This window comes from Pituophis catenifer, unplaced genomic scaffold (genome assembly GCF_029215685.1).
Source record: "Pituophis catenifer annectens isolate HBS135680 unplaced genomic scaffold, rPitCat1.0.hap2 SCAF_2, whole genome shotgun sequence".
NCBI classification, from domain to species: Eukaryota; Metazoa; Chordata; class Lepidosauria; order Squamata; family Colubridae; genus Pituophis; species Pituophis catenifer.
The window spans coordinates 273,244,719-273,269,018 of record NW_027256882.1 but is presented as its reverse complement, the minus strand read 5'-3'; the positions used below and the strand labels follow the sequence as shown (position 1 = coordinate 273,269,018).

The following is a 24,300-nucleotide window of genomic DNA, read 5'->3' as shown; positions in this document are numbered from 1 at the left end:
TTCTATTCTATTCTATTCTATTCTATTCTATTCTATTCTATTCTATTCTATTCTATTCTATTCTATTACCTCAGTATTGTCTTCACTGTCAGTTTAAGGCTGGTTGCTGTATCTTTTATCATTAATCCCATTAATGAAAATATCAGTAATCCCATTTTTTCACTGTGTGCTTTGATTTTCGTTACAAGATCCTACAGTTCCTTTACATTTTCAAGTACAGAATAGTGTCATCAGCACAGTTTTGATGCTAACTCTCACACCACGGTCATCTTCTTCCAATACAATCATTTTCAGGAATACGTTATAGCTTTACACATCCATAAAGTCACTAATAAATGTGTAATACAATGTGCATCACTTTTCAAAAAGGTTATCCTGTAGGAACCAAATACACATTAAGATAATATTAAATGAGGAAAACAGTAAACAATTACTTAATTGGAAAAGATTGATGAAGTGCCTGCTATAGTGATTATTTCACATTAATATACATGGTACATACTGCTGCTACAAGTTTTGTAATTGGAAATAATGCATAAAATATTAGATAATTGCTTACTTAGAAATACAGGTAGTTCTCGACGTATGACCATTTTATGATTATAAACCACCCAGTGGGTTACCCTATGATAATATAGGTGGCCAATACATTTTATAAACAAATGCATAAATTAATTTAGTGATCAACTGAAGTTATGATGGCACTGAAAAAAATCAACTTACAACTTGTTCTTGCACTTACAACTGTTGCAATGTCCCTACAGTCACATGATCAAAATCCAGGAACTTGGCAACCGGTATGTATTTATGATAATTGCACTGTCCTGGAGTCACATGATTGCCATTTGCAACTTTCCCAGCCAGCTTCCGACAAGCAAAGTCGATGGAGGAAGCCAGATTCGCTTAACTATATGATTCATTTAACAACCACAGTGATTCTTTTAATGACTGTAGCAAAAAAGGTTGTAAAATTGCGTGTGACTCACTTAACAAATCACCTCACTTAGTGATGAAAGTACAGGTCCTAATTGTGATTGTAAGTCGACGACCACCTGTATAGTATGCATTCATGAAGTTGCAGGACTCTGTGGGACATGATCTGCACAATTGTAACCGATACCCTTGAATAATTCAGGCATTTAGTAGAATGATTGTCAAATTATAGTCTGTGGAGATCTGAAATGGCCTATTACAGCTTCCCTATGTTCAAAGCTAGTCAACTAGTTTGTGTACAAGGAATAATAGCAGCAGCATGCATGTCTCTGCAAAAGAGGCAATAGTGAGCAGGGCCAACCCATAGTTAATGTGAGTCTACACAGGCTGCACTAAGTGGAACTGTGAACCCACCCCAAGGGTTTTGGGGGTTTTCACCCACAAATGAAAAACTTGAATAGGAAATATAACAAGGAATTATTATATAGGGACTTCATTGGGCTAGAGATCCATTCACCCAAGCCCATTCTACTGAGATGTTTATAGAAAAACAGTATTGACCAGTAGATTATGCTAAGAGGTCTTGATGTTATGCACAGAATAATAAAATAATGCAAGAGATAAATACTTAGTTTGGGATACATTTGATATAAAATTAAGTTTAAAATGATCTTAAAGAACAGAGAGGGATGTGAAAGTATACATGCATTTATGCAATGACAGTTATCCTTTTTCATGAAAGATAATCTTGAAGATGGAAAATTAAGATGTTGCATAATCGCCTGCTGCCCCTTATCCCAAATGTTTATGTAGTGATCCATAATTCCCTAAAGCAGTGTTTCTCAACTTGGGCAGTTTGAAGATATGTGGACTTCAGCTTCAATTCTGGAAGTTGAAGTCTACACATTTTCAAACTGACAAGGTTGAGAAACACTACTCTACAGTATGAGAAAACATCGGGTGTCAAACTGCCTTCTCTTCATTCTTCATGATCTTGATGTTGTTTTTGGCCTCTGTTTGATAGCCCTAAAAACGTTTTCACATTTAGAAATCCAACTTCGCTCTGCCTTCACCAAATTTATTTTCCCGAGCTTTATTTTTCTTGGCGGTGCCTTCCTTACTTTATCCGCAAAATTTGTTTCTGTTTCAACAATCTGACATGTTGCTTGGAAAATTCCAAGTTTTTGTTTTGATTTTAAATGTGACTACAAATTAATGATAAACCAAAGATTAGCATTCATGTTGCACCTAAACCAGTTTAGATTATCAGTTTTAGGATCAGTTACTTCATTTTTTTCCTGAATGCCAGCTGCCACTGTAATCTCAGAAATGTTTCAGATTTTTTCTGGATTATGCTCAAACAGAGTTTGTTAATTCACTGCGCTTGAATGTTGCTCTTGAAAAAGTTGCATAACAATTTGACAATAGTAAATCTACATATTAAAAAGCATTTTAGGTTGATAAATTTGGGAATTATTCTGGAATTTCCTGGTTCATGATGAACCAGATTTCTTTATTCATTGCTTATATAATAAACTACAAAAGGGATGCGGTGGCTCAGTGGCTAAGACACTGAGCTTGTTGATCAAAAGGGTTAGTTCAGTGGAAAGGGAAAGTTCAGCGGTTTGAATCCCTAGTGCCGCATAACTTGTCCCAGCTTCTGCCAACCTAGCAGTTTGAAAGCACGTAAAAAGTGCAAGCAGAAAAATAGGGACCACCTTTGGTGGGACGGTAACAGCGTTCCATGCGCCTTTGGCATTTAGTCATGCCAGCAGGGGTGGGTTCTACTTACCTTTACTACCGGTTCGCAACGGAGCTGCGCACGCGCATTTGCTTCACTCGCATGCGCTTCTGCGCATGCACAGAAGCTTCCTGATGACATCAGGGTTGGTGGGCGGAGCCTCCCACCGGTTTTACTACTGGTTCTATAGAACCTGTCTGAACCAGGGGCAACCCACTACTGCATGCCAGCCACATGACCACGGAGACGTCTTCGGACAGCGCTGGCTCTTCAGCTTTGAAATGGAGATGAGCACCGCCCTTTAGAGTTGGGAACGACCAGCACATATGTGCGAGGGAACCTTTACATTTTACTAAACTACAATAGCATAAATTTTCACAGCATGCTGAAACAAGCAAAATCACGCTTTGGCATGGATTTTAAATAACAAACCATGAAGTCAGTGGAGGAGATAATAGTTCAGAACTGAGATTTGAGTTTATTTCTATCACTTGTTTCCACTGGTCTTATAAAAATTTGAATTATGTCTATTATACTTACTGTAGAATAGGAGCTGGTTTAAGTGTTAGTAATGTCATAGGAGGCGTCCATGGTGGTGACAGGAGGTAGATTGGAGTTTTTGTTTTCTCCCAGGGTCTGTATCTGGTTACAGATTCATTTAGAAGTTTAAATAGCCCTCTTTTTGACCTTTTTAGGCAGGCAGCCAAAGACATTCATGTTCTGCCAAGTTTGAATGGATTTTAAATTGTCTTTAAAATCCCTTTCTTTTGTTAATTATCTTTAATAGATTGATTTTGACATTCCTCTTGCTTTTAGCCTTCGCTGTGTTTAAAATTTATATTTATTGTTGTATCTCACCTGGGGAAAGTGATAGCGGTATATGTTTCTTAGATCTAAAAATGTTTTATTTAAATAGTTAACTAAGCTAGCCAGCCTGCACCAAGCTCATTCTCTTGAGCCCAAACAGTGAGGTAAAGGTCTGTAGATGACTTGGTATATGATTCATGATTACATTGTTTGTGCTTCTTACTACCTGCTAAAACCAAAATAAACCACTCACATGGAATGTCATATATCTCCAGCATATATATCCTGTGTCTTTGTAAACCTACCCAAGCAGCAGAAGTAGGATGCTTAAAGAGGTTTCCATCACACTATGTTCATGTAGATCTTTACAGATTAACAAAGTTGGAAGGGATCTTGTAGGTCATCTAGCCCAACCCCCTCCCCAAGCAGGAGATGCTATAGGGTTTCTGACAAATGGCAGTCAAATGTCTTCTTGAAAGCCTCTAGTGAAGCTCCCACAATTTCCGAAGGCAAGCTGTTCCATTGCTTGATTGTTCTCACTGTAAGAAAATTTATGCTTATTTCAAGGTTGAATCTCTCCTTTTTTTTTTTTTATTATTATTATTATTATTATTATTATTATTATTATTATTATTATTATTATTATTATTATTATTATTATTATTATTTATTAAATTTATATACCACCCTACTCCCGAAGGACTCAGGGCGGTGAACAGCCAGAAAATAAAATACATATAATAAATACATTAAAAACCATTTAAAATACATTAAATCCTTTGGCCCAGAAAACAAATTTAAAACACCTCAATTTATAAGACAAATTTAAAATTTAAAAAGCAGTTTAAAAGAGAGGTTAGGCCAGGCCAGCCTGCTGGAATAGGAATGTTTGGAGGGCATGGCGGAAAGCGCGCAGATCCGGAATCCTCCGTATCTCCGGGGGGAGCTCGTTCCAGATGGCAGGTGCTTCCACAGAGAAAGCTCTCCCCCTGGGAGCTGCCAGTCGACACTGTTTGGCCGACGGCACCCTGAGAAGCCCCTCTCTATGGGAGCGTACTGGTCAGTGAGAGGCTACTGGTGGCAGAAGGCGGTGTCGTAGATACCCCGGTCCTAAGCCATGGAGCGCTCTAAAGGTGGTAACCAAAACCTTGAAGTGCACCCGGGAGCCAGTGCAGCTCGCGCAGGAGGGAAGTCACATGGGAGCGCCACGTCGCTCCCATAACCACCCGCACGGCCGCATTCTGGACCAACTGGAGCCTCCGGGTGTTCCTCAAGGGGAGCCCCATGTAGAGAGCATTGCAGTAATCCAGGCAGGAAGTGACGAGGGCATGAGTGAGTGCTTAACGAGTCCCGATCCAGAAAGGGATGCAACTGGTGAATCAGGCAGACCTGATAAAAAGCCCTCCTGGCCACAGCCGTCAAGTGCTCTTCTAAAGACAGCTGTGAGTCCAGGAGGACACCCAGGTTGCGAGCCCTCTCCGTGGGGGCCAACGACTCGCCCCCAATAGTCAGTGATGGCGCCAACTGACTATATCGGGACGTCGGAAACCACAGCCACTTGGTCTTGGATGGGTTGAGCCTGAGTCTGTTTCTCCCCATCCAGATCCATACAGCCTCCAGGCACCGGGACATCATTTCAAGGGCATCATTGGGGTGATCTGGGGTGGAGATGTACAGCTGAGTGTCATCAGCGTACTGATGATACTTCACCCCGAAACCACGGATGATCTCACCCAGCGGCTTCACATAAATGTTGAACAGAAGGGGCGAGAGGACTGACCCCTGTGGCACCCCACATACAAGGGGCCTCGGGGTCGACCTCTGCCCCCCTGCCAACACAGACTGCGACTGGTCGGAGAAAAAAGAGAACCACCGCAATACGGTGCCCCCCACCCCCAACTCTTCCAACCGGTGCAGCATGATACCATGGTCGATGGTATCAAAAGCCGCTGAGAGGTCTAATAGGACCAGGACAGAGGAGCAACCCCTGTCCCGAGCCCTCCAGAGATCAGTTTCCATCCATTATTCCTTGTCTGGCCTTCAGGTGCCTTGGAAAATAGCTTTACCCCTTCCTCTCTGTGGCAGCCTCTCAAATATTGGAACACTGCTGTCATGTCTCCCCTAGTCCTTCTCTTCACTAGACTAGCCATGCCCAATTCCTGTAACCATTCTTCATATGTTTTAGTCTCCAGTCCCCTAATCATCCTGGTTGCTCTTCTCTGCACTTTTTCTAGAGTCTCAACATGTTTTTTATAGTGTGGTGACCAAAACTGGATGCAGTACTCTAGGTGTGGTTTTACTAAGACTTTATAGAGTGGTATTAGTACCTCACTTGATCTTGATTATATCTTCTGTTAATGCAATTTAGGATTGCATTGGCTATTCTTGGCTGCTGCTACACACTGCTGGCTCTCAGCTGGTTGTCCACTAAGACTCCAAGATCCCTCTCACAGTTACTGCTATTAAGCCTGGTTTCACCCAGTCTATATGTGTACTTTTGGTTTTTCTTCCCTAAGTGTAAGACTTTACTTTTCTCTACACTGAATTTCATTTTGTTAGATAGGGCCCAGTGTTCAAGTCTGTCAAGATCCATCTGGATCTTGAGCCTATCTTCTAGGGTGTTAGCTATTCCTGCCAGCTTAGTATCATCTGCAGATTTGGTAAGTTCCCCTTCTATTCCCTCATCTAAATCGTTTATGAAGATATTGAAGAGTACTGGGCCTAAGACATAACCTTGTGGTACCCCACTGCTTACTTCCCTCCATGTAGACTTAGACCTGTTAAGGACTACTCGTTGAATATGGTTTGTCAGCCAGTTGTGAATCTATCTGGTGGTGAAGCTATCTATCCCACTTTTTTCTAGCTTACAAAGAAGTAGGTTATGGTCTACTTTGCCAAATGCCTTGCTGAAGTCTAAGTATATTATGTCCACAGTATTTCGCTGGTCTAATTTAGTCACTATGTTGAAGAATGAAATAAGATTGGTTTGGCATGATCTGTTTTTAACAAACCCGTGCTGAGTGCTAGTTATTACTCTACTCGTTTCTAGATGTTAGCAGATCTGTTTTTTTATTATCTTTTCCAGTATCTTCCCGGATATTGATGTTAGACTGATGGGTCTGTAGTTTCCTAGGTCTGTTTTTTTTTTTTTTTTTTTTAAGATGGGAACCACATCAGCTCTTTTCCAGTCCTCTGGTAGTTCCCCGGTGCTCCAGGATTTTTGAAAGATGTGGTACTGTGGTTCTGAGATGACATCTGCCAGCTCCTTTAGAACTCTAGGATGTAATCTGTCAGATTCCGGTGATTTGTATTCATCAAGATCAGACAGGTGTTCTCTTACTTTTTTTGCTTATTTTAACTTTTATTTCTAATCTTTTATTTTTAGATCTCACTTGATGTTGGTTTGTCTTATAGCTAAATCATTAAACTTAAATATTGGAAGTGAATTTTCACAGAAGATGGTGATAGTTGGTAACAATAAAGCATGTAAGCAATTATTAATTATACATAATAGTTGGAGATTATAACAACTATCTCCAATATATTAATATACATACATATATACATATATACATACATACATACATACATACATACATACATACATACATATATGTGGGTGTGTTTCTATCGAAGCACCTGGTCTACCCCAATATGGGAGGGAGCATACTGCTTCCCTTTTGCCTTTCAGCTCCAATCCAGGAGCCCTCAAGCAGTCGCATTCATGACAAATCATTTTATACCAAATATAGCTGGACATACACCAGTGTCCCTCTTTTATCCTGATGCCAGCACTTCCAATGAAATGTGGGATCTGTTTCATTACCGAACTAAGTAATATCATCAGTGCACTGATGATGTTATATCTAGTTTGCTAATAAAATGTCTGCAAGAAAACAACCAAGGTTGGAGAGGACCAAGGACCCCACAGTTCAACCTGAACTACAAATATTCTCTTCTCCATATTTCCAGTGAAGTTGAATTGACAGATAACAAAGACATTTTTTTTTGCAACACACAATTAATCTGTGGGATTCAAAAGGATATTAATGAAAAACAAAGCTATAATTGGGTATTAATAATTGCCAAGATCTGCGAAGCAGGTGATGTTATTGCAAGCCTGTCCTATTGGGAAGATTTCCAGAGACCATCTGATTGTCTACTATGAGAACAGAAACTTGGATTAAATGGCTTTGGAGCTTAACTAACATATTATGGGAACATTAGACAAAAGAGAATGAAATTCATATATTCAAGCTTTCTGTAAAAGAGAGGATGTTATTGAGAAAAGAGAATTGTAGGAAAGAGAATAAGCATAATTGCAAACAAGTTAATGGACAGATAGAAGAGTCCAAATAATGTTTGATTTCAGTAGAAAGGATCTGTGCAGATTGTAGCTGATTCTGACAGTGAGAAGGCTGGTGTGGTGTTACGCCAGCAGCCTGTGCAGCTGGCACTCGAGTCAGACAATGAGGAGGCTGGAGAAGATGTGGTGCCAGAAGCAGGGATTCAGCCAGGGCCTTCAGAACCTCAAGAAGCTCCTTTAAGTGAAGAGGACGAAGAGGAGGAGCCTCTTCTCGATGTACGGACACACAGAGAGGCCAAAAGGCAGGAATGGCTCCTCAGGAGGAGGTCTCCTTGAGAGTAAGGGTTGGGGCTAATTGGCCTTAGCCTATTTAAGGAGGAATGCCGACTGAAGCAATTTGTAGGGAACAACTTTAATTCATTCTACTTTGTGTCTGGATTCTCTGTAAATTGCTTCTGGGCTTTCTGCCAACCTTAGTAAGATTGTGATTACTTTATCTTTGGTTTCTTGTAGGCTGTTAAGAAAGTTTTATTAACAGCCTTTGTTTTGAAAAAGACTGAGTTATTTTAGTAAATTAAGTGGGTTGTACAAACTTGGTGTGTGCTGTGTTCTTGGGGATCCGTAGCTGGGGCAGAACAGTTTTGTGCCATTTTACAAGTTTTCTTGTCACATTTGTTAAATGAACCACTGCAGTTGTTAAATTAGTAACACAGTTGTTAAGTGAATCTGGCTTCCCCATTGAATTTGCTTGTAATAAGGTCGCAAAAGGGGATCACATGACCCTAGGACACTGCAACTGTCATAAATATGAGTCAGTTGTCAAGCATCCGAATGTGACCATAGGGATGTTACAGAGGTCATAAGTGTGAAAAATGGTCATAAGTCCCTTTTTTCAGTGCCATTGTAACTTTGAATGGTCACTAAATGAACTGTTGTAAGTCAAGGACTATCTGTATTAGATGCAGCCAGTTCTCAGATATAAACCCTTTTAATAAATGACCGTTCTGAGGGAAGGAGCAAAAACTTGCAGTCAAGTTTATGAAGTGAGTCTTGGAGCTCATATTTTAGGTGTCCATAATACCCAGATCCATTCATTATTGTGAACCATAATATGGTCTGCTGTGTTTAGGTTTAATTTATTTTGAGAACCCAGACTCTGTAGTTCGAAACTGTTGATTTGATTGTGTGAGCCTAAACAGTTGTGATTTATTCAGTCAACTCTTTTGAACAAATCACAGCTTAATTCACTGCCTGGTCCACAGCACCATGGACCATTCCATTTCCCTCTGTGATGCAATACGTACGTTCCTTATGATGCACTTTCTTTAAGATTTGAAATTATAAATCTAAATTATAGCATAGAAGTATTCGATCTAAAGCTTTTATACGGTGTTAGCTTCTTATGCTATTAATTTTATAATATATGTTGTTTCTTAGGATTAAATTCCTTGAATAGGAAATTGTATCTATATTTTTTTTATCCTCTCAAGACCATCATGTCACCTCTTAGAATTGTTGCATGGTAAATGCTGTTAAGTGTCAATTTTTCTTTTGCTTCTGATTTGCTTTTGTCAATACAAACTATGCTTTCCTTTCCTCTTACCTTGCTAGTACTTTTTCTTTGAAAGACAAAATAAGATTGCATCTTAAGTGCTTCACTCTGTGTTTTCATCTTTTATACAAGCCCTACAGTTGATGCAAATTAAGAGTTTGCCATTTTCACTGGGGGAAAAAAACATAAATATAAAGTGGCTGCTCTGTGTTTGCAAGCCTGAAAAGCATTTTTCTGATCTGATGAAAACTGTAGATTTTCAGCAGCTATGCTTTTCAGAATTACGCCTGAAAGTAGCAACATGAATCAGCCTGAAGGGATTGGAAAATATCATTGCAGAGGATTTTTTCTTATAGAAAAATCATTTTTCCTAGTGTGCATGATAAATTATTGTGACACTGAAAGTGATCATTTAAATATAAAATAAATTTAATCATAAACCTGGCTATTTATAAACATTTTTTTAATTTGGTGCTTATTTTTTCACTTCACATTTTACCCATTCTGCTAGAGGAAATGTGTGTCCTTAAATTCTTTTGTAACGGTGTTCTTTTAATGTTATAACTTTAATAAATGTGAAGAGTAAATAGGCCTAAATTTGCAGACAGTTCTTAAACTAGAATTGGATATGCACAGCTTTTAAATGAATGGTATCTTTTGTGATTGATTTTTTATAAGCTGAAGAAAATGTGTATATTTTGAGAAATACTGTACAAGAAAGAAAGGAGTAGGGAAAGCACTCTCTTGAAAGTATGATCTGTCTTCTGTGCCAGTGTAAAGAAAAACTACATTTATGGTGGCCAACCACATTGGCCTAAAACAGATGGAGATGTTTAGGGTAATTGACATAAGCTTTGGAAGAAATGGGCAGGAAAAAGAATACTTTGTGCTGAGTCCTCCAACCACTTTCTGAGGTTTAGTAGGATTACCTTCCTGAGGTTAATGAGGCCATGGTGTGATTTCTGTGGGCTAAGGATCAGCTCCAGTATAAAACTTTGAAGTTTTGTGCCAAAATGTTCTTCATGTTCACAACCACTGCACAAGGAAGACTGCTAAAGATTCCCAGGAGAGAGCGACAGAAAACAAAAAGCAGCACCACCACAATCTTATCCAGATGATTTTTTAAATCCATCTATAACCATGATGGCAAACCTATGGCACGTGTGCCCAAAGTGGCATGCGGAGCCATCTCGCCTGGCACGCAAGCCGTCACCCGTTCCTCTTCTGGGTTTCTTGCGTGCACGCGCGCATGATGATCAGCTGGCCTTTTTGCATGCGACAGTGCCAGAAACTAGAAGAGCAGGTCTTCCATTTTCCAGCGTGAGCATGCGCGCCAGCCAGTTGATCATTGCATGTGCATGCACGCCAGAAACCTGGAAGAGTAGCTGGCTGAAACCGGAAGTTCATTTTTGGACACCTGCATGCACCCTGGGCAGCTCCTCTTCCGGGTTGTGGCCCAGGTGCACACGCTCCCTTTTTGGCACTCAATGCCGAAAAGGTTCACCATCACAGAGACATGCACCTTTAGGGATGTTCTTGTTAGAAAATCTGGAAAAAATCTTCCTAATATTGCTGAGGAAAAAAGAACGGAAAAATATTGGTGAACTTTATATGGATAGAGAACAAATAGTAATCTTGCTTGCTTTGTTATGAGGTGTTTGCAAAAGTCCTTTTTCATTCAGTCCTTTTCTCCTGGAGGCTGCAGCTCCTCTAGCTGCTCACCCAACCAGCGATCTCCATAAGTTCCCATTGCCATCACAAGGAATTCCTTCCATTCCATATTTTGGATTGACAAGTATGGGCAACCAAGGAGGCTCCAAAATGGATGGTATTATGCTCCATTAACAATCCCATTGTGAGGAAGATAGAAACCTTTTGAAAAATTGAAGATTTTTTTCTAGGGCTTATAGAGGAGAGGAGAGGAGAGGAGAGGAGAGGAGAGGAGAGGAGAGGAGAGGAGAGTTGAATTGAATTGAATTGAATTGAATTGAATTGAATTGAATTGAATTGAATTGAATTGAATTGAATTGAATTGAATTCTTTATTGGCCAAGTGTGATTGGACACACAAGGAATTTGTCTTCGGTGTATATGCTCTCAGTGTACACAAGGAGAATAAAATACACTCATCAAGAATAAAAAAGATACAACACTTAGTAATAGTTAAGGTTACTAATAAGCTATCAAATTCTACTAGGAAACAAAAACAATATAATTGAAAGATACAAGCAACATGGTTATAGTAGTAAGTGGGAAGAGATAGATACTAGTAAAGAAGAGAAGAATAACAGTAATACAGTTTTAGTAAATTATTTGACTGTGTTGTGGGAATTAGTTGTTAAGTAGAGTGATGGGGCGGGGGGGGGGGGGGGGGGGAGGGACAGCCCTGAGAGTAGAATGAGTTGATTAGAGGTAAGAACAATATGAAAAACCAGCGGGATGCAGTGTTAAAGACCCTGGACTAGAAACTAGAAGCTGGTGGACTTTTGGCCCAGTCCATCTCTCTCTGCTCTAGGAAAAAGGCAAGCCACTTCTGATTTTTTAAAAAAAAAATTGCCCAAATTCATGGAGTTGCTTGTGTGGTCTTGAAGTTGAAGCAAGTGCTAACTCTACTTGAATTCATCAGGATGTTTTTTCACTCAAGTATTTCATTTAAATAGAGGCTGGATAGCCACCCGTAGAGGATTTTTTAAAGTGGATGCTGCATTAAGCAGCAGTGGCTTGAAAATAGGCTCAGAATCAAACCATGATAGACTGAGTCACTATTTGTACAGAAGCTTGCTGGTTCTGGGATTGTATTACATATTTTGGGCATATTATGCAAAGATCAAGTTCTATGGAGAAAACTCTAAAGGTGGCAGGAAAGAGGACAAAAGAATGACCAGCAGCAAAAGGGATGGACTCATTTATAAAAGCAACAAGTACACTGTTGGAAAATGCGAAGATGGGGATAAATCATCTTGTAGAAAATTTGTGACATCATGAGAGTTGACATTGACTTGATGGCATATCAATCAACCAACCAACAGGTGTTATAATGAGAAGAGGCTCTAAAACAGATATGTCTCCCTTGGAATAGTTCACCCTCTAAGATGTTCCCACATTCATGGCTTTTTGTAACTTGTAAAACCTGACTGTTCTGGAAGGATTTGGAACCTGATTAATGGCTTTTGGTGCCAAATATGTGATACGTAATAGAGAGTAAGAAAGTTGGCCTTGACTGAGATATGCAAACTCTAGGATGACAAGGGGAAAACATTGAGTAAGTCTAGAATGTCCAGAAGTTTGGAAGTGGCTAAGGAGATAGGTCATCAAACTACGTGGAAGAGGAAGAATTATACAACACAATCAGACTTGCAAGATTTTGTTATTACAGCCAATTCCAAAACTAATAAAATTGGTCATCCTGTGGAGCTGGTGTCTTGTCTTGGTCTACCCAGTGGAGCTGACATGGTTGCAGTAATATTATGCATTAAGCTTTACAAGTAATCCTCAATTTACAACCATAATTGAGCCTGGGATCATAGTCATATAACCAGCAACAAGAATGCTGGTTGTTAATGTGGATCATCACATGACTGAGTTGATTTTACAACATTTTTGCAGTGGTCATTCAGCAAATGCTGCAATTATTAAGTGATTTTTTTTTTTGCAATGCGTATCTTTCCCTGAAACCAGAAGTAAATGGTAAATCATGGTCACCTGACCTGAGACACTGCAATCAACTGTACATGCAGGCTAAATTGTGGTCACGTGACTGGAGGGGGGAGCCATCAGAACTTCATATCCACATAAGTAGCTTTTGGAGGGGGGGTGTCCATCATATCTTTGAATGATCACTAAGCCACTAGTCATTAAGCAACCACTGCCTTCTGTTGTTTTATATTGGCTCATATAACCATTACTGTTAGAATCTTTTAAGTCTGAAGCAATTTATAAATCATGTTAATAATGAGAGGCCACTCTGACTGTTGAAAATATTTGCTCTTGTAAACTATCTACTCTAAGATTGCTAGCCAGCCTTTCTCCCTTGCAATGGGTGTCTGCCTTTAAAAGAACATGAGAAGCTTTCTATATAGAATAGAATAGAATAGAATAGAATAGAATAGAATAGAATAGAATAGAATAGAATAGAATAGAATAGAATAGAATAGAATAGAATAGAATAGAATAGAATTTTTTATTGGCCAAGTGTGATTGGACACACTAGGAATTTATTGGCCAAATGTGATTGGACACACAACGAATTTGTCTTGGTGCATATGCTCTCAGTGTACATAAAAGAAAAGTTTTATATATATATATATGTGTATATATATATGTATATATATATATATATATATATATATATATATATATATATATATATATATATATATATATATATATATTCTTCTACAGTCTAGGAGCCCATTAGAGGCTTTAGATTTTTTTAATGTATTGGTTTTAAGTCTTGTGTGCCAAATTGTTTTTCAGTGCAACCAAAAGAAACAAAAGTCCAGAGGAAGCAAAGCTTGTTTAATAAATTCTTTGACTGCAGGAAGCCTATTTGTCTATCCACACCATCAGCCGAAACAAAGACAGCTGCCTTTGCCAAATGCAATTTTCTTCTCTGTGGTATAAATGGCTCTAAACTCTCAGTGTACTGTAAACACGTTGTGACCATTCAAAGCATTCAACCTATAAATAAGGTTTTCCTGGGACACTATGAAACCATTACCTGGAGGAATAAAGTAGATTTTCCTTAATGACAAAGAATCAGCTATATTTTCCTTGCCTGCAAATGCAATTTGAGGCAGCTGGTGTTATATTTATTCTCCATTGAAGTATCATCACCTCCAAGCATGATTTTGCAAACCTTTCTCCAGTCACATTTCAGAGGCTAGTGAAGGGGGCAGAACAGGTTATTTGCCAGTCTGTCTCACTGTGGTGGTGTGACCCTCCCTTGGATCAGGACCAGATGGGTGCCTCCCACCCGGAAGGGGACAACTCGCCACGGCCAAGTTACTGTGGGACAACTTGATACGTGACAATTTAACAACTCTATTTAATTATTTAAAATAAATAAAAAATTATTTTAATTTTTGCATTTCCCATTTCATTCTGTCGCTCCTTTTGCATCCTTTCCTTAATGATTCTATTCCACTATTTCTTTGATATTAGTGTAACTCTTGTCCTGCAGTGAATTGGCTGTGGTGGTTTCTTCCACAGTGAATTGGCCGCAGCAAGTTAGCTGTGGCTAATTAGAATTGTAATTTCAAATGGTCATTAAGAGACTGCTTGTTAAGTGAGGGCTACTTGTAGAGAAGACACATATTCCTCCTGTTCCAGTTCAGAAACAGAACTCTTTCCGGCAGCTCAACGTTTATCCTTACATTTTGCTTGTGGCAGTATGGAGATGTTTTATTAACCATTTTTGAGGGATGTATCCTCAAGACATCACATACATCTCATTGCTAGCCTGCTGCTAAGGCAGGCTGGAGTAATCTTTATTCCATCTTAAAAGTGATATTTTTCTCCTTTTTCCAATACACAACTTCTCATGTGAACAAAACTAGGATCCTTTGGAGAATAGCCTGGAGCTGAAATCAGAGGCAGTGATTCTTCTCCATTGGGCATTTTAGCTTTGTCTGCAAGAGGGACTTTTTCTCTTCCTCTTGGAATACTCTGTCAGTCAGGAATACTGCTTTATTATAGGTATGTGTACACACCAAAAGGAGATAATAAAATAAAATGTGACACATTGGTAGATGTAGACATAGGTCCAGTGGTGGGATTCACTTACCTTCCCTACCGGTTTGCAAATGTGAGCGTGCATGTGCGCATGCTCGCTTCGCTCAAATGCACCACATCTGCACATGTGCAGTAGTCACACATTACGTCTGGGTGGGTGGGTGGAGCCTCCCGCAGTTGCCGCTACCAGTTCACGCGATCCAGACAGAACCGTCTGAATACCACCACTGCATAGGTCCTATGAGTCGTATCATACGATTAGCTGTCTTCATTATTTAATTTACTTTGGTTAAACATACCCAGCTATTTCAACAGTAATTTTTCTATTCTTCCTTTTTTTAAACCTTAGAACTGAGTGGAATTTCCTGACAACTGATGGCACTGTTTCTCAACCATGGTGGGTTTAAGAGATGTGAACTTCAACTCCCAGAATTCTCCAGTCAGCATGCTTCTTAAAGCTGCCAAAATTGAGAAACACTGATCCGTGGCAAATAGGGAGCAGTTATGCAAAGTTGTCTAGGTAGTTATGCATCAGAAGGCCATATCTCTCATGCTTTTCTGTGACCTGCAGCTGAGCCAGGATTTGTCCAGTACAATCTGTTCACCAGACTCTGCTGCATCTCCAGTTTTATGGACTTCCGGTGAAGGTGACCTGGGGCTAATCAACACATTCTTTATGCTGCAAGTAATTGCACCATAAAATGCATCCTGTTCTGAACTGAACAAGCCACCCCTTCCCGACAAGCAAGTAGCTAGGTTTAATTTAGTATTTCTGGGAAATCTTGCAATATTGAGATCTCAGAGGAAAAGGTAAAGTATCAGCAAACTATATAGTCAAGTAAAATTGAGGCATTCTTAAAACTTAATTATATACATAATTCCAATAACTGCAGAAAGGAATTTTGTTTGGACATCATGAGCAGAAAAAAAAGATCACATACTGAATTCTAGTTAATCTGTTCCCTTTCATGCATCAAATCATATATCTGAATGGTGTGCCTTGTAAAAACTCACAATAGATAGGAATCCAGTCATTTTCCTGTGCACTTTGTTTTCTTTTTTAAATGTACAGGAAATTGTAATGAAGTGCAGCGTTTACACATGTGAAATCCTTTAAGTGGAACAGGTCAGCACAAGCTGTTCCATCCACCTGACTCTGCTAAACTTGCATTGTTTGGTTCTAGATGGAATTGCAGAATGCCACTATTAAATTGGATTTTTTGTTCTAACACTTTCCAAAGTTATTCTAACCTGTTTAGTACCCTCTTCTCTGACCTCATGTCACCAATTGGCATTATCAACCGAGATGCACATTAGAGTAACCGAGATACTCTGGGTTAATTATCTGTCAAGGTAAGGCTCTTAAAGACGTAGAAATTACATTTTGGTGAAAGGCGCTGAAAAGGAATCAGTACACAAAGTGAAATGTGAATGCTCACCCAGGGCCATAATTTTCTGCTTAACTGAACAGAGAAATGGTCTCATCATTGATCCTAAAATTGTGTCCTCTTTATAGCTTGTCTGTAGCAAGTTTCCTTATCACTTTAGCAAAAGCTACCTAAGTTCAGGCGACAGCTTCTAATAGTGGCAGTATGTTAACAGATCATGTGAAATTCATCTGTATCATGTTGAAACTGTAGCTTCTACAGTGCTTGGGTCTTCCTAGAAAGAGCGGCTCTAATTTCAGGTTATGTTCAATAAACTACTTGCATGAAAGGTCACTTCAGGGAAATAACAGGAATTTCTTAATTTGCTGAAACTATTGCTCTAGCAGACGTCATTTTGATGGCTGTTGTTTTAGATCTCAAGACAGTTGTTTCTTATGATTTGGCTGACAACAGAGCCTCAGAGGAGGGGTAGCTGGGACTGTGACTGGAGCAAGGAATAAGTGGGCAGATAACAAGCTGGAGAGTTTTGCCAAAAGATTTAGTAGAGGAAGTGAAACTACCAACCAACTAATTTCAAATGTTCTTATGCCAATCTTTGGTTTGTCTGCATCTGAAATATTGTGAACAGTATATATGAAAAAGGATACAATAGCAATGCAAGGAAAGGTGGAAGAATACAAACAAAATTACCAAAGGAGCTTTACTACCCTAAAACAAAACAATCCTAAACCGTCTTCAGTTTGGACCAAAGGAACTGAGGAGAGAATAAGATTGAAGGGTATGAAATCATGCATGTCATGGTTCTTTTGGTTCCTGCAAACCTAGTGACCACAGGTCAACCAGAGAAGCTGACTGGAAGAAGTGGAATACATGAAAAACAACACACAGGATATAATGTTATGGAATTCATTATCCCACAATAAGAGGTGATCACTACTAATGGGTAGAGAATAGATAAAATCATGGATGACAGATCTATCAAGGGCTGATATTCATGAGCATCAAGGTTACTTTCAGAATGGATCCAGCAGCCGTCCAATGCCAATTGCAGTGGACCAACAGCAGGAGGGGAATATGTCTCCTTCCCTCTTTTGTAAACTGGATGAAAACATCTGTTTGGTTACTGTGATGGGGAAAATGCTGGACTAAGTGGCCTTGGCCTTGATCTGAAAAGACCATTCTTATGCTCTTATCCCTGCATGTTATAAGAAGGTCTGTTCGTTTGTAGATTTGTGTTCTCTGATAATTCAGCCAATGTGATTTATAAATGGTGATTTATGGCTTAGGGAAATACGTGAACCAACGTACATGAATATTTTGCTGGACTGGATGCTAAAATCAGTTTAATGCAGGGAATAAAAAAGCTCATCAGTAAGAGATACCAGTGCATGCGCACACATACACACCCACACAAACATATTTTGGTTTATAAAGAAATAGGCTCCTGAACAGTTAATGTACTCATCATCACTCTTACATTTTACAAATTTGTCAAAACCCTCTTGTAAAGCCATTACTGCTTTCTGTAAGTTATTGTTGATGAATAAATGGGACTGAAGGATCCAAATCTAGTTATGTTCATTCGTTACTAAGACTACTCACACATAATAGTTGTTGATTAAAAATACAGTCAGACAAAAGAAAAGCACCACGTAAGATGAAGCCCCAAAATCTTATCAACACCAGACAAAAGGCAGGATGCCAGAAGCAACTTAATCAATCAGAATTCAATTTTATGAGTTAGAAGATAGTCCGTGGAAAGAGTTGTTTTCCTGTTTACTCTTGCTGTGCCCCCTTGATATGATAGTCTTAATTTGGTAAAAATTATGTTGGGTCGTTTCCTACATTTTAGAGCAGGGGTCTCCAACCTTGGCAACTTTGAGACTTGTAGACTTCAAGTCCCAGAATTCCTCAGCCAGCAATGGCTTAAATACCCCTGTTTTAGAGCACCTCCAGCTCATACTCTAAGGACGGAGGCGGGAACAACATTATAAAGGCTTATTATTAGTAGAAAGCAACCTTGGCCATATATGCATGACATTTTTCAAGTTCAGAACTGATGCCTGCTGGATATGTGTTTCTTCCCCCAGCTGTTGAATTATACTGGCACAGAGGGATTTTCTTTTGTTCCATGGTAATCTCCAGCCAAAAGAACTTGGCTTTAGAATTCTTCTCCTAGAATGCACTCCTATGGACAATCCTTTGGGTGATTTTGTTTCTGTTCGTCTCTGTAGGTCCTACTTTTGGTAGGTCTCTGTAGGTCTTCACCTTTTGAACTTATCCTTTTTGCCCAGCAACTAACAGAAGAACAGAGTTGAAAAGGACCTTGAAGGTCTTCTAGTCCAACCCCCTCCTTAAGCAGGAAAACTTACATCATTTCAGACAATTAATTGTGCAGTCTCTTCTTAAAACTTCCATTGTTGGAGCAACCACAACCCACAACTATTAATCATTTCGCTGATACATAGATTAATAGTTCTCACTGACTGGAAATTTCTCCTTAATTCTAGGTTGGATCTCTTTTTGTTAAGGTTCCATCCATTACTTCTTGTCCTGCTCTTTGGTGCTTTGGAGAACAGGTCAACCCCCTTTCCTTTGTGACAATCCCTCAAAGATGGAAGATTACTATCATGTCATCCCTTGTCCTTCTCTTTGTTAAAGAAACCCAGTTCTCTTTGTTAGACATACCCAGTTCTCTCCAGACTACTTACCATCCTTTGTTGCTCTCCTCTTCCCTTTTTGTACATGGTGATAAAAACTGGATGCGGTATTCCAAGTGCAGTCTTACCATTGCTGTACTAGTACTTTACATGTCCTTGATACTATTTCTCTGTTGATGCAGCTAGGACTGCATTGGCTTTTTTCATAGCTACAGCACACTGTTGGCTGATACTTAAGGGGTTGTCCAATAGATCCCTCTTACAATCACTGCTGTTGAGCTAGGTACCACCTGCTCTATACCTGTACATTTGGCTTTTCTTGCCTAAGTGTAATATCTTACGTTTCTCACCAGTGAATTGCATTTAGTTGGATAGAGCCAAGTGTTCTAATCTGTCAAGATCCAGAAGGTTCTTGAGCCTATCTCCTATGTTGTTGGTTATTTTTCCCAGCTTGATGTTGTCATATTTGATCAGTTCCTCTTTAGTCGTTCATCTGCTGCTTCCATCCTTAACACCATTGAAGATATTCCACAGGATTCTGTTTTCTTGCCTTTTTTCTGGGGTGATATTTTTTGCTCCCAAGATACAATCACACAGAAATTTGATATGGGAACATAGACTTGCAAAACAACATTTACTTTTTCAAAGGAAGACAAAATGGCAATCTGGGACCATGTTTAGAAAGAAGAGACAGAGAAACCATGGTTTGGCTGTTACTTTATTCAATTTTCAAGCTCTGATACTTACTTTAAAATTGTGCAAAATGAAATTATAATAATATTTAAAGGAAAGCCAAGGGTTATCTACACGTATGAGGTTCCTAAATAGAAAAAACTCTGTATAAATACAGCATAATATGGGCTAATGAAGATAGCTCTTTTGTTGCTAACACTTGCCATTGGTTCAGCAAGTTGGTTTTTATCCCAACTTGGAGGGGGAAACCTGCAAATCCATTTGCATCAGCGGAGACTTGTGGAGAGTTTTAATTCTTTTCCAACTGGCACGTATCTCTGGGGGGAGTCTTTCAAAGACAGCCCTGTGGTGTGGAAATCTCCCTGTGATCCCTTTTGTGTAGAAAGAAATATCACACTTTGTTTTTTTCTCTTCTCGGTATTGTCTGGCTTACCATGAAGTAGTTTGAAAAGAATGCATTGGCAGGACAGAACAATAGGCTGTACTAGGAAATCATAACAAATAGAATAATTATCAAGCTTCTCTTGACAGTCTTGTATAATATTAAACATGGAAACCCAAAAAATTCTCCATAATTAATAATATCTTGAGGCATGATTTTCTTGGCCAGTCTAGTAGTTGCTGGCCTTTTTGAAGCCTTGTGCCAGGGGAATCCCTTGCTTATAGTCAAGTTGACACACCCAATCCATATTAAATTCAGAAGGAAAGATTTAAGCCCCTATTTTGCAGGAATCTGGCAGCTTTCCTAGATCATAATTGTTATATACCTATTTAGAAAAGATCAATTCAAGTTTCTAGAACCTGGAACCAGGGTGGATTTGATTTAAATCAACTCGATTTAAATCACAATTTAAATCATGATTTAAATCACTAGTAAAAAGGCTTGATTTAAATCAACTCGATTTAAATCATAATTTTTAAAGAGCAACTGTCATCTCTGCTACTCCTTTGACCCACTGTTGACTCACCGATAGTCCCAGTGTTGCAGAATATACAGCCTCATGCTACATAACTAAGCTCCATTTCATGCTGAATAAACTAAATTATTTATGTATCTTAAATAGAAAACTATCTTACGATAGATTTTTACCCCAAAAGTTTTTTATTAAAATAAATTTGATAAAAATCAAAAAAATCCGATTTAAATAAAAAAAAACTGATTTTTTTGATTTTTTTAAAAAAGTCATTGATTTTTATCCACCCTGCCTGGAACCCTCCAGATCTGTTGAGACAGCTAATTCTGGATTTTCAGCTGTTTGGTGGTTGTATATTGAAGTTTGTGCTGTTGACCAAAGGGAGTCCGTATACTACATAGATAGGGTTATGCTTGCAGCTCAGCTACAATATGGGTTGAAGTTCTCATTCAGGCTAGGCTTGCAAGATAGAAGATGGCTTTGCTGTTTCTGCTTCTTTTCTTCTTAATTTTTTTGTTCCTTCCTATGAATCTAAAGCTCTAGAGCTAGGGTATCTTTCCATCCCTTTCTGAACATACCAAAAGGTATGAAAGCATACATCTCTTTCTCCAATACAAAGTCAAAATACTATGCTTGTGACTTGTAACAATTGAATCATAGCACACTCTTTCTCATCCTTCCGTTACACTAAAACCTTCCTGGCTTCCTATTCTTCCCCTTTTGAAAAAAATCCAGTGGGAGAAAATTCTTTAGAGGGTCTTCCCTTGAGATTTCTTGAAAGTATGTGTAACACACATACCCCCCCCCCCCGAGATATGATTATCCAGTGGAAGACAGAATAGTCCTTTGTCTTTTCATTCAATAAGTATATAATAACAGCAGAAGAATGCAATCCAAATTTTTCTGTTTAACAAAACGGTAACTTAAAATCTCTTGCCTATGAGAATTGATAGAAAAAGGACATTTTGTTTTTGCATGGCACTGGTATAATAGTATATTTCTCCTATACTCACCGCCTCCTGGTGATTGGCTCAGAGTCACCCAGCCGGCTTTCATGCCTAAGGGGACTTGATAACAAAACATTTGAAGACACTCATCAGGAACCCCCAAGTTTCTTTGATGATAATTGTATAAATAATTGTAAAGAGCTGAGGTGGTGCAGTGATTAGAGTGCAGTACTGCAGGCTACTTTAGCTGACTGCTAGCTGCAGTTTGGCAGTTCAAATCTCACCAGCTCATGGTTGACTCAGCCTTCCATCCTTCCGAGGTGGGTAAAATAAGGACCCAGATTGTTGGGGGTAATATGCTGAGTCTGTAAACCTCAAGAGAGGGCTGTAAAAGCACTGTGAAGTGGTACATAAGTCTAAGTGCTATTGATATTGCTATTGATATTGGTAGAAAATGAATACATGTCCTGGAATGTCTTTTATTTACTGGTCAGCAGCCTCATGATTTATTGTCGCTTACAGATTCAATATATGATAAAACTTTATAAGGTCATAATATTTATTGTAATCTAGTCCCTTCATAGATCCTTGGCTTTATTCCATCCAGTTCATCACTAAACCAGCAGAGAAGTGAAATGGTGTTTCCGTCTTATATAATGAGATTTATGCTATTATCTTTTTCTGCAATTGCAGAATCCAGAGGAATGGATCTTTGGTTGTTGCTGTTTACGATGGCTCTGGCATCTGCGAACAGTTCTTTTTCTACAATGAAACGTGAGTTTGAATGCTTTTGAGAAAGAGATATTAACAATGTTTGCGGTACTTAGTATACCAAGTCCAAAAATGCTAAAGAATTCCTAGAAGCCTGGCCCTCATACAAATTGGGCATCAACAGGCACATAGAGATAAACAACATCTACATTCCATTCAAAAGAGACAGTCAAAAGGAAACAAAACGACAAAAATACTTCCTCATCAGCAATCAGTACTCAGATGAGCAGAAATTAACACCAAGATTAACATAAGACCAACAATTAAGAAGCAGACAATACCCTAATCAAGGAACTGTCAACTCAGACAAACAGGCTAACAGTAAACAATATCCCAATCAAGGAACTACCACTTACACTTACATGGACAGGGCAAACCACTAGTATATAAAATGAAAGCAAACTTTTATTCTACCCATACCCTTTCAGTGACGCTAATAAGGGGCAGGATTTTCTTGCAATGCTAATGTGGTGCATACTGTACTCTAAATTTGTACTGCCAGAACAAAGCTACTATTGAGCAGAGGTCCTTGGCACAGCCAAATTAAATGAATGGTTTTTCCACAGCTTGGGGCTCCAAAGCCTCAACCAGAACCCTCTAAGTGGTGATAGAAGCGAGAAATCATTAAATGCTGGAAATCATTTTCATGTTATTATAAATTATTAATCATATCCTATGTATTTGGTTACATAATATTTAGAAATGACACTGAATATCTGTTGTGATTCCTTCTTCAAAAGTAACTAATAGTATGACATGAAAAAGACAAATGAGACTCTGACCTGAATCATAATTCTATCATAGCACTTCTGATCCTGTTTGCTTGTGTTTAATCAGATTGCTTGTGTTTCAAGCCATTTGCTATAACTCAGGATTCTTGGATTAGTGTTCAGGTAGATAAAAAATTAAAACACTCCTTTGTTCTTTAAGAATCTTCAGCCTTTGTTCTTTAAGAATCTTCCTCTGTTTGAACATAATATCAACCCAGTATTTGTTTCTACTTATTTCTAAATACATAACACAGAAGGTGTTGCTTTATTATTGTCAGAATGTATATTTTAGATCCTGTCTACCCAGTGTACATTCATTGGTTTGGAGGTGATTTTATTGAATCTAGAGTTGAATCACTACCTATTCTTTTCTGCTTTGAGTTGCTAATTTGGCCACCCTGTTCTGTTTTTATTACATCCACTATTTTATTTTCAGCAGCTGAAGCTTAATGACTGTGGTGGGGAAGAAAAATGTAGGAGGAAATGGATTGAAACTTATAAAACAATTCTTAATTGGTGGTGTCTATACGTCAAATATTTCCTAACAAAGAAAACAAGGATCTTGAAAACAGGATTAAAAAAACCAAATAGAATATTTGAAAGACTCACTCAGTGCTTAATATTACATACTGAAATATGCAAATTAAACTGCATAAAATAATTTTAAGGAGGACTGTTTAGAAGAAAGCTCCACAATGTAGTGCTTTGAGAAACATGGTATCTATCATGCTAAAATTAAAAGCACTGCAATTCACTGCACTCTTCTTTTGAAGAATGTTTATTTTTTATTTTAGATTTTTTTATACCACCTTTATTATTTTTATAAATAATCCAAGGCAGCAAACATACATAATACTCCTTCCACCTCCTATAGACATAGAGACAGGTTTTTTTCCTCTGCTGAACATTAAATTCCCACAGTTCTGTCTTATGTCTAAGTATATTACTCACGTAGTATCATCATATTACTTTTATCCTTCTCATCTGTTCCACTAATTTCTCTATTGGCATTATTATCCTTTATTATTATGATTATTACTACTTTGTTGTTTTGCATGCACACTGAGAGCTTATGCATCAGAGACA

General features: G+C 38.6%; 1 protein-coding gene across 1 annotated transcript in view; it reads left to right on the top strand.

Annotated features, from left to right (window-relative positions):
* The window catches only part of GHR (growth hormone receptor), a 141,211-nt gene that overhangs the window by 40,127 nt on the left and 76,784 nt on the right, over positions 1 to 24,300 (top strand). The window contains exon 3 of the mRNA XM_070938893.1: positions 22,367 to 22,447. Within this exon, the coding sequence (XP_070794994.1) occupies positions 22,378 to 22,447 (70 nt within the window). The 5' untranslated portion in view covers positions 22,367 to 22,377. The remainder of the gene's footprint in view (positions 1 to 22,366; positions 22,448 to 24,300) is intronic.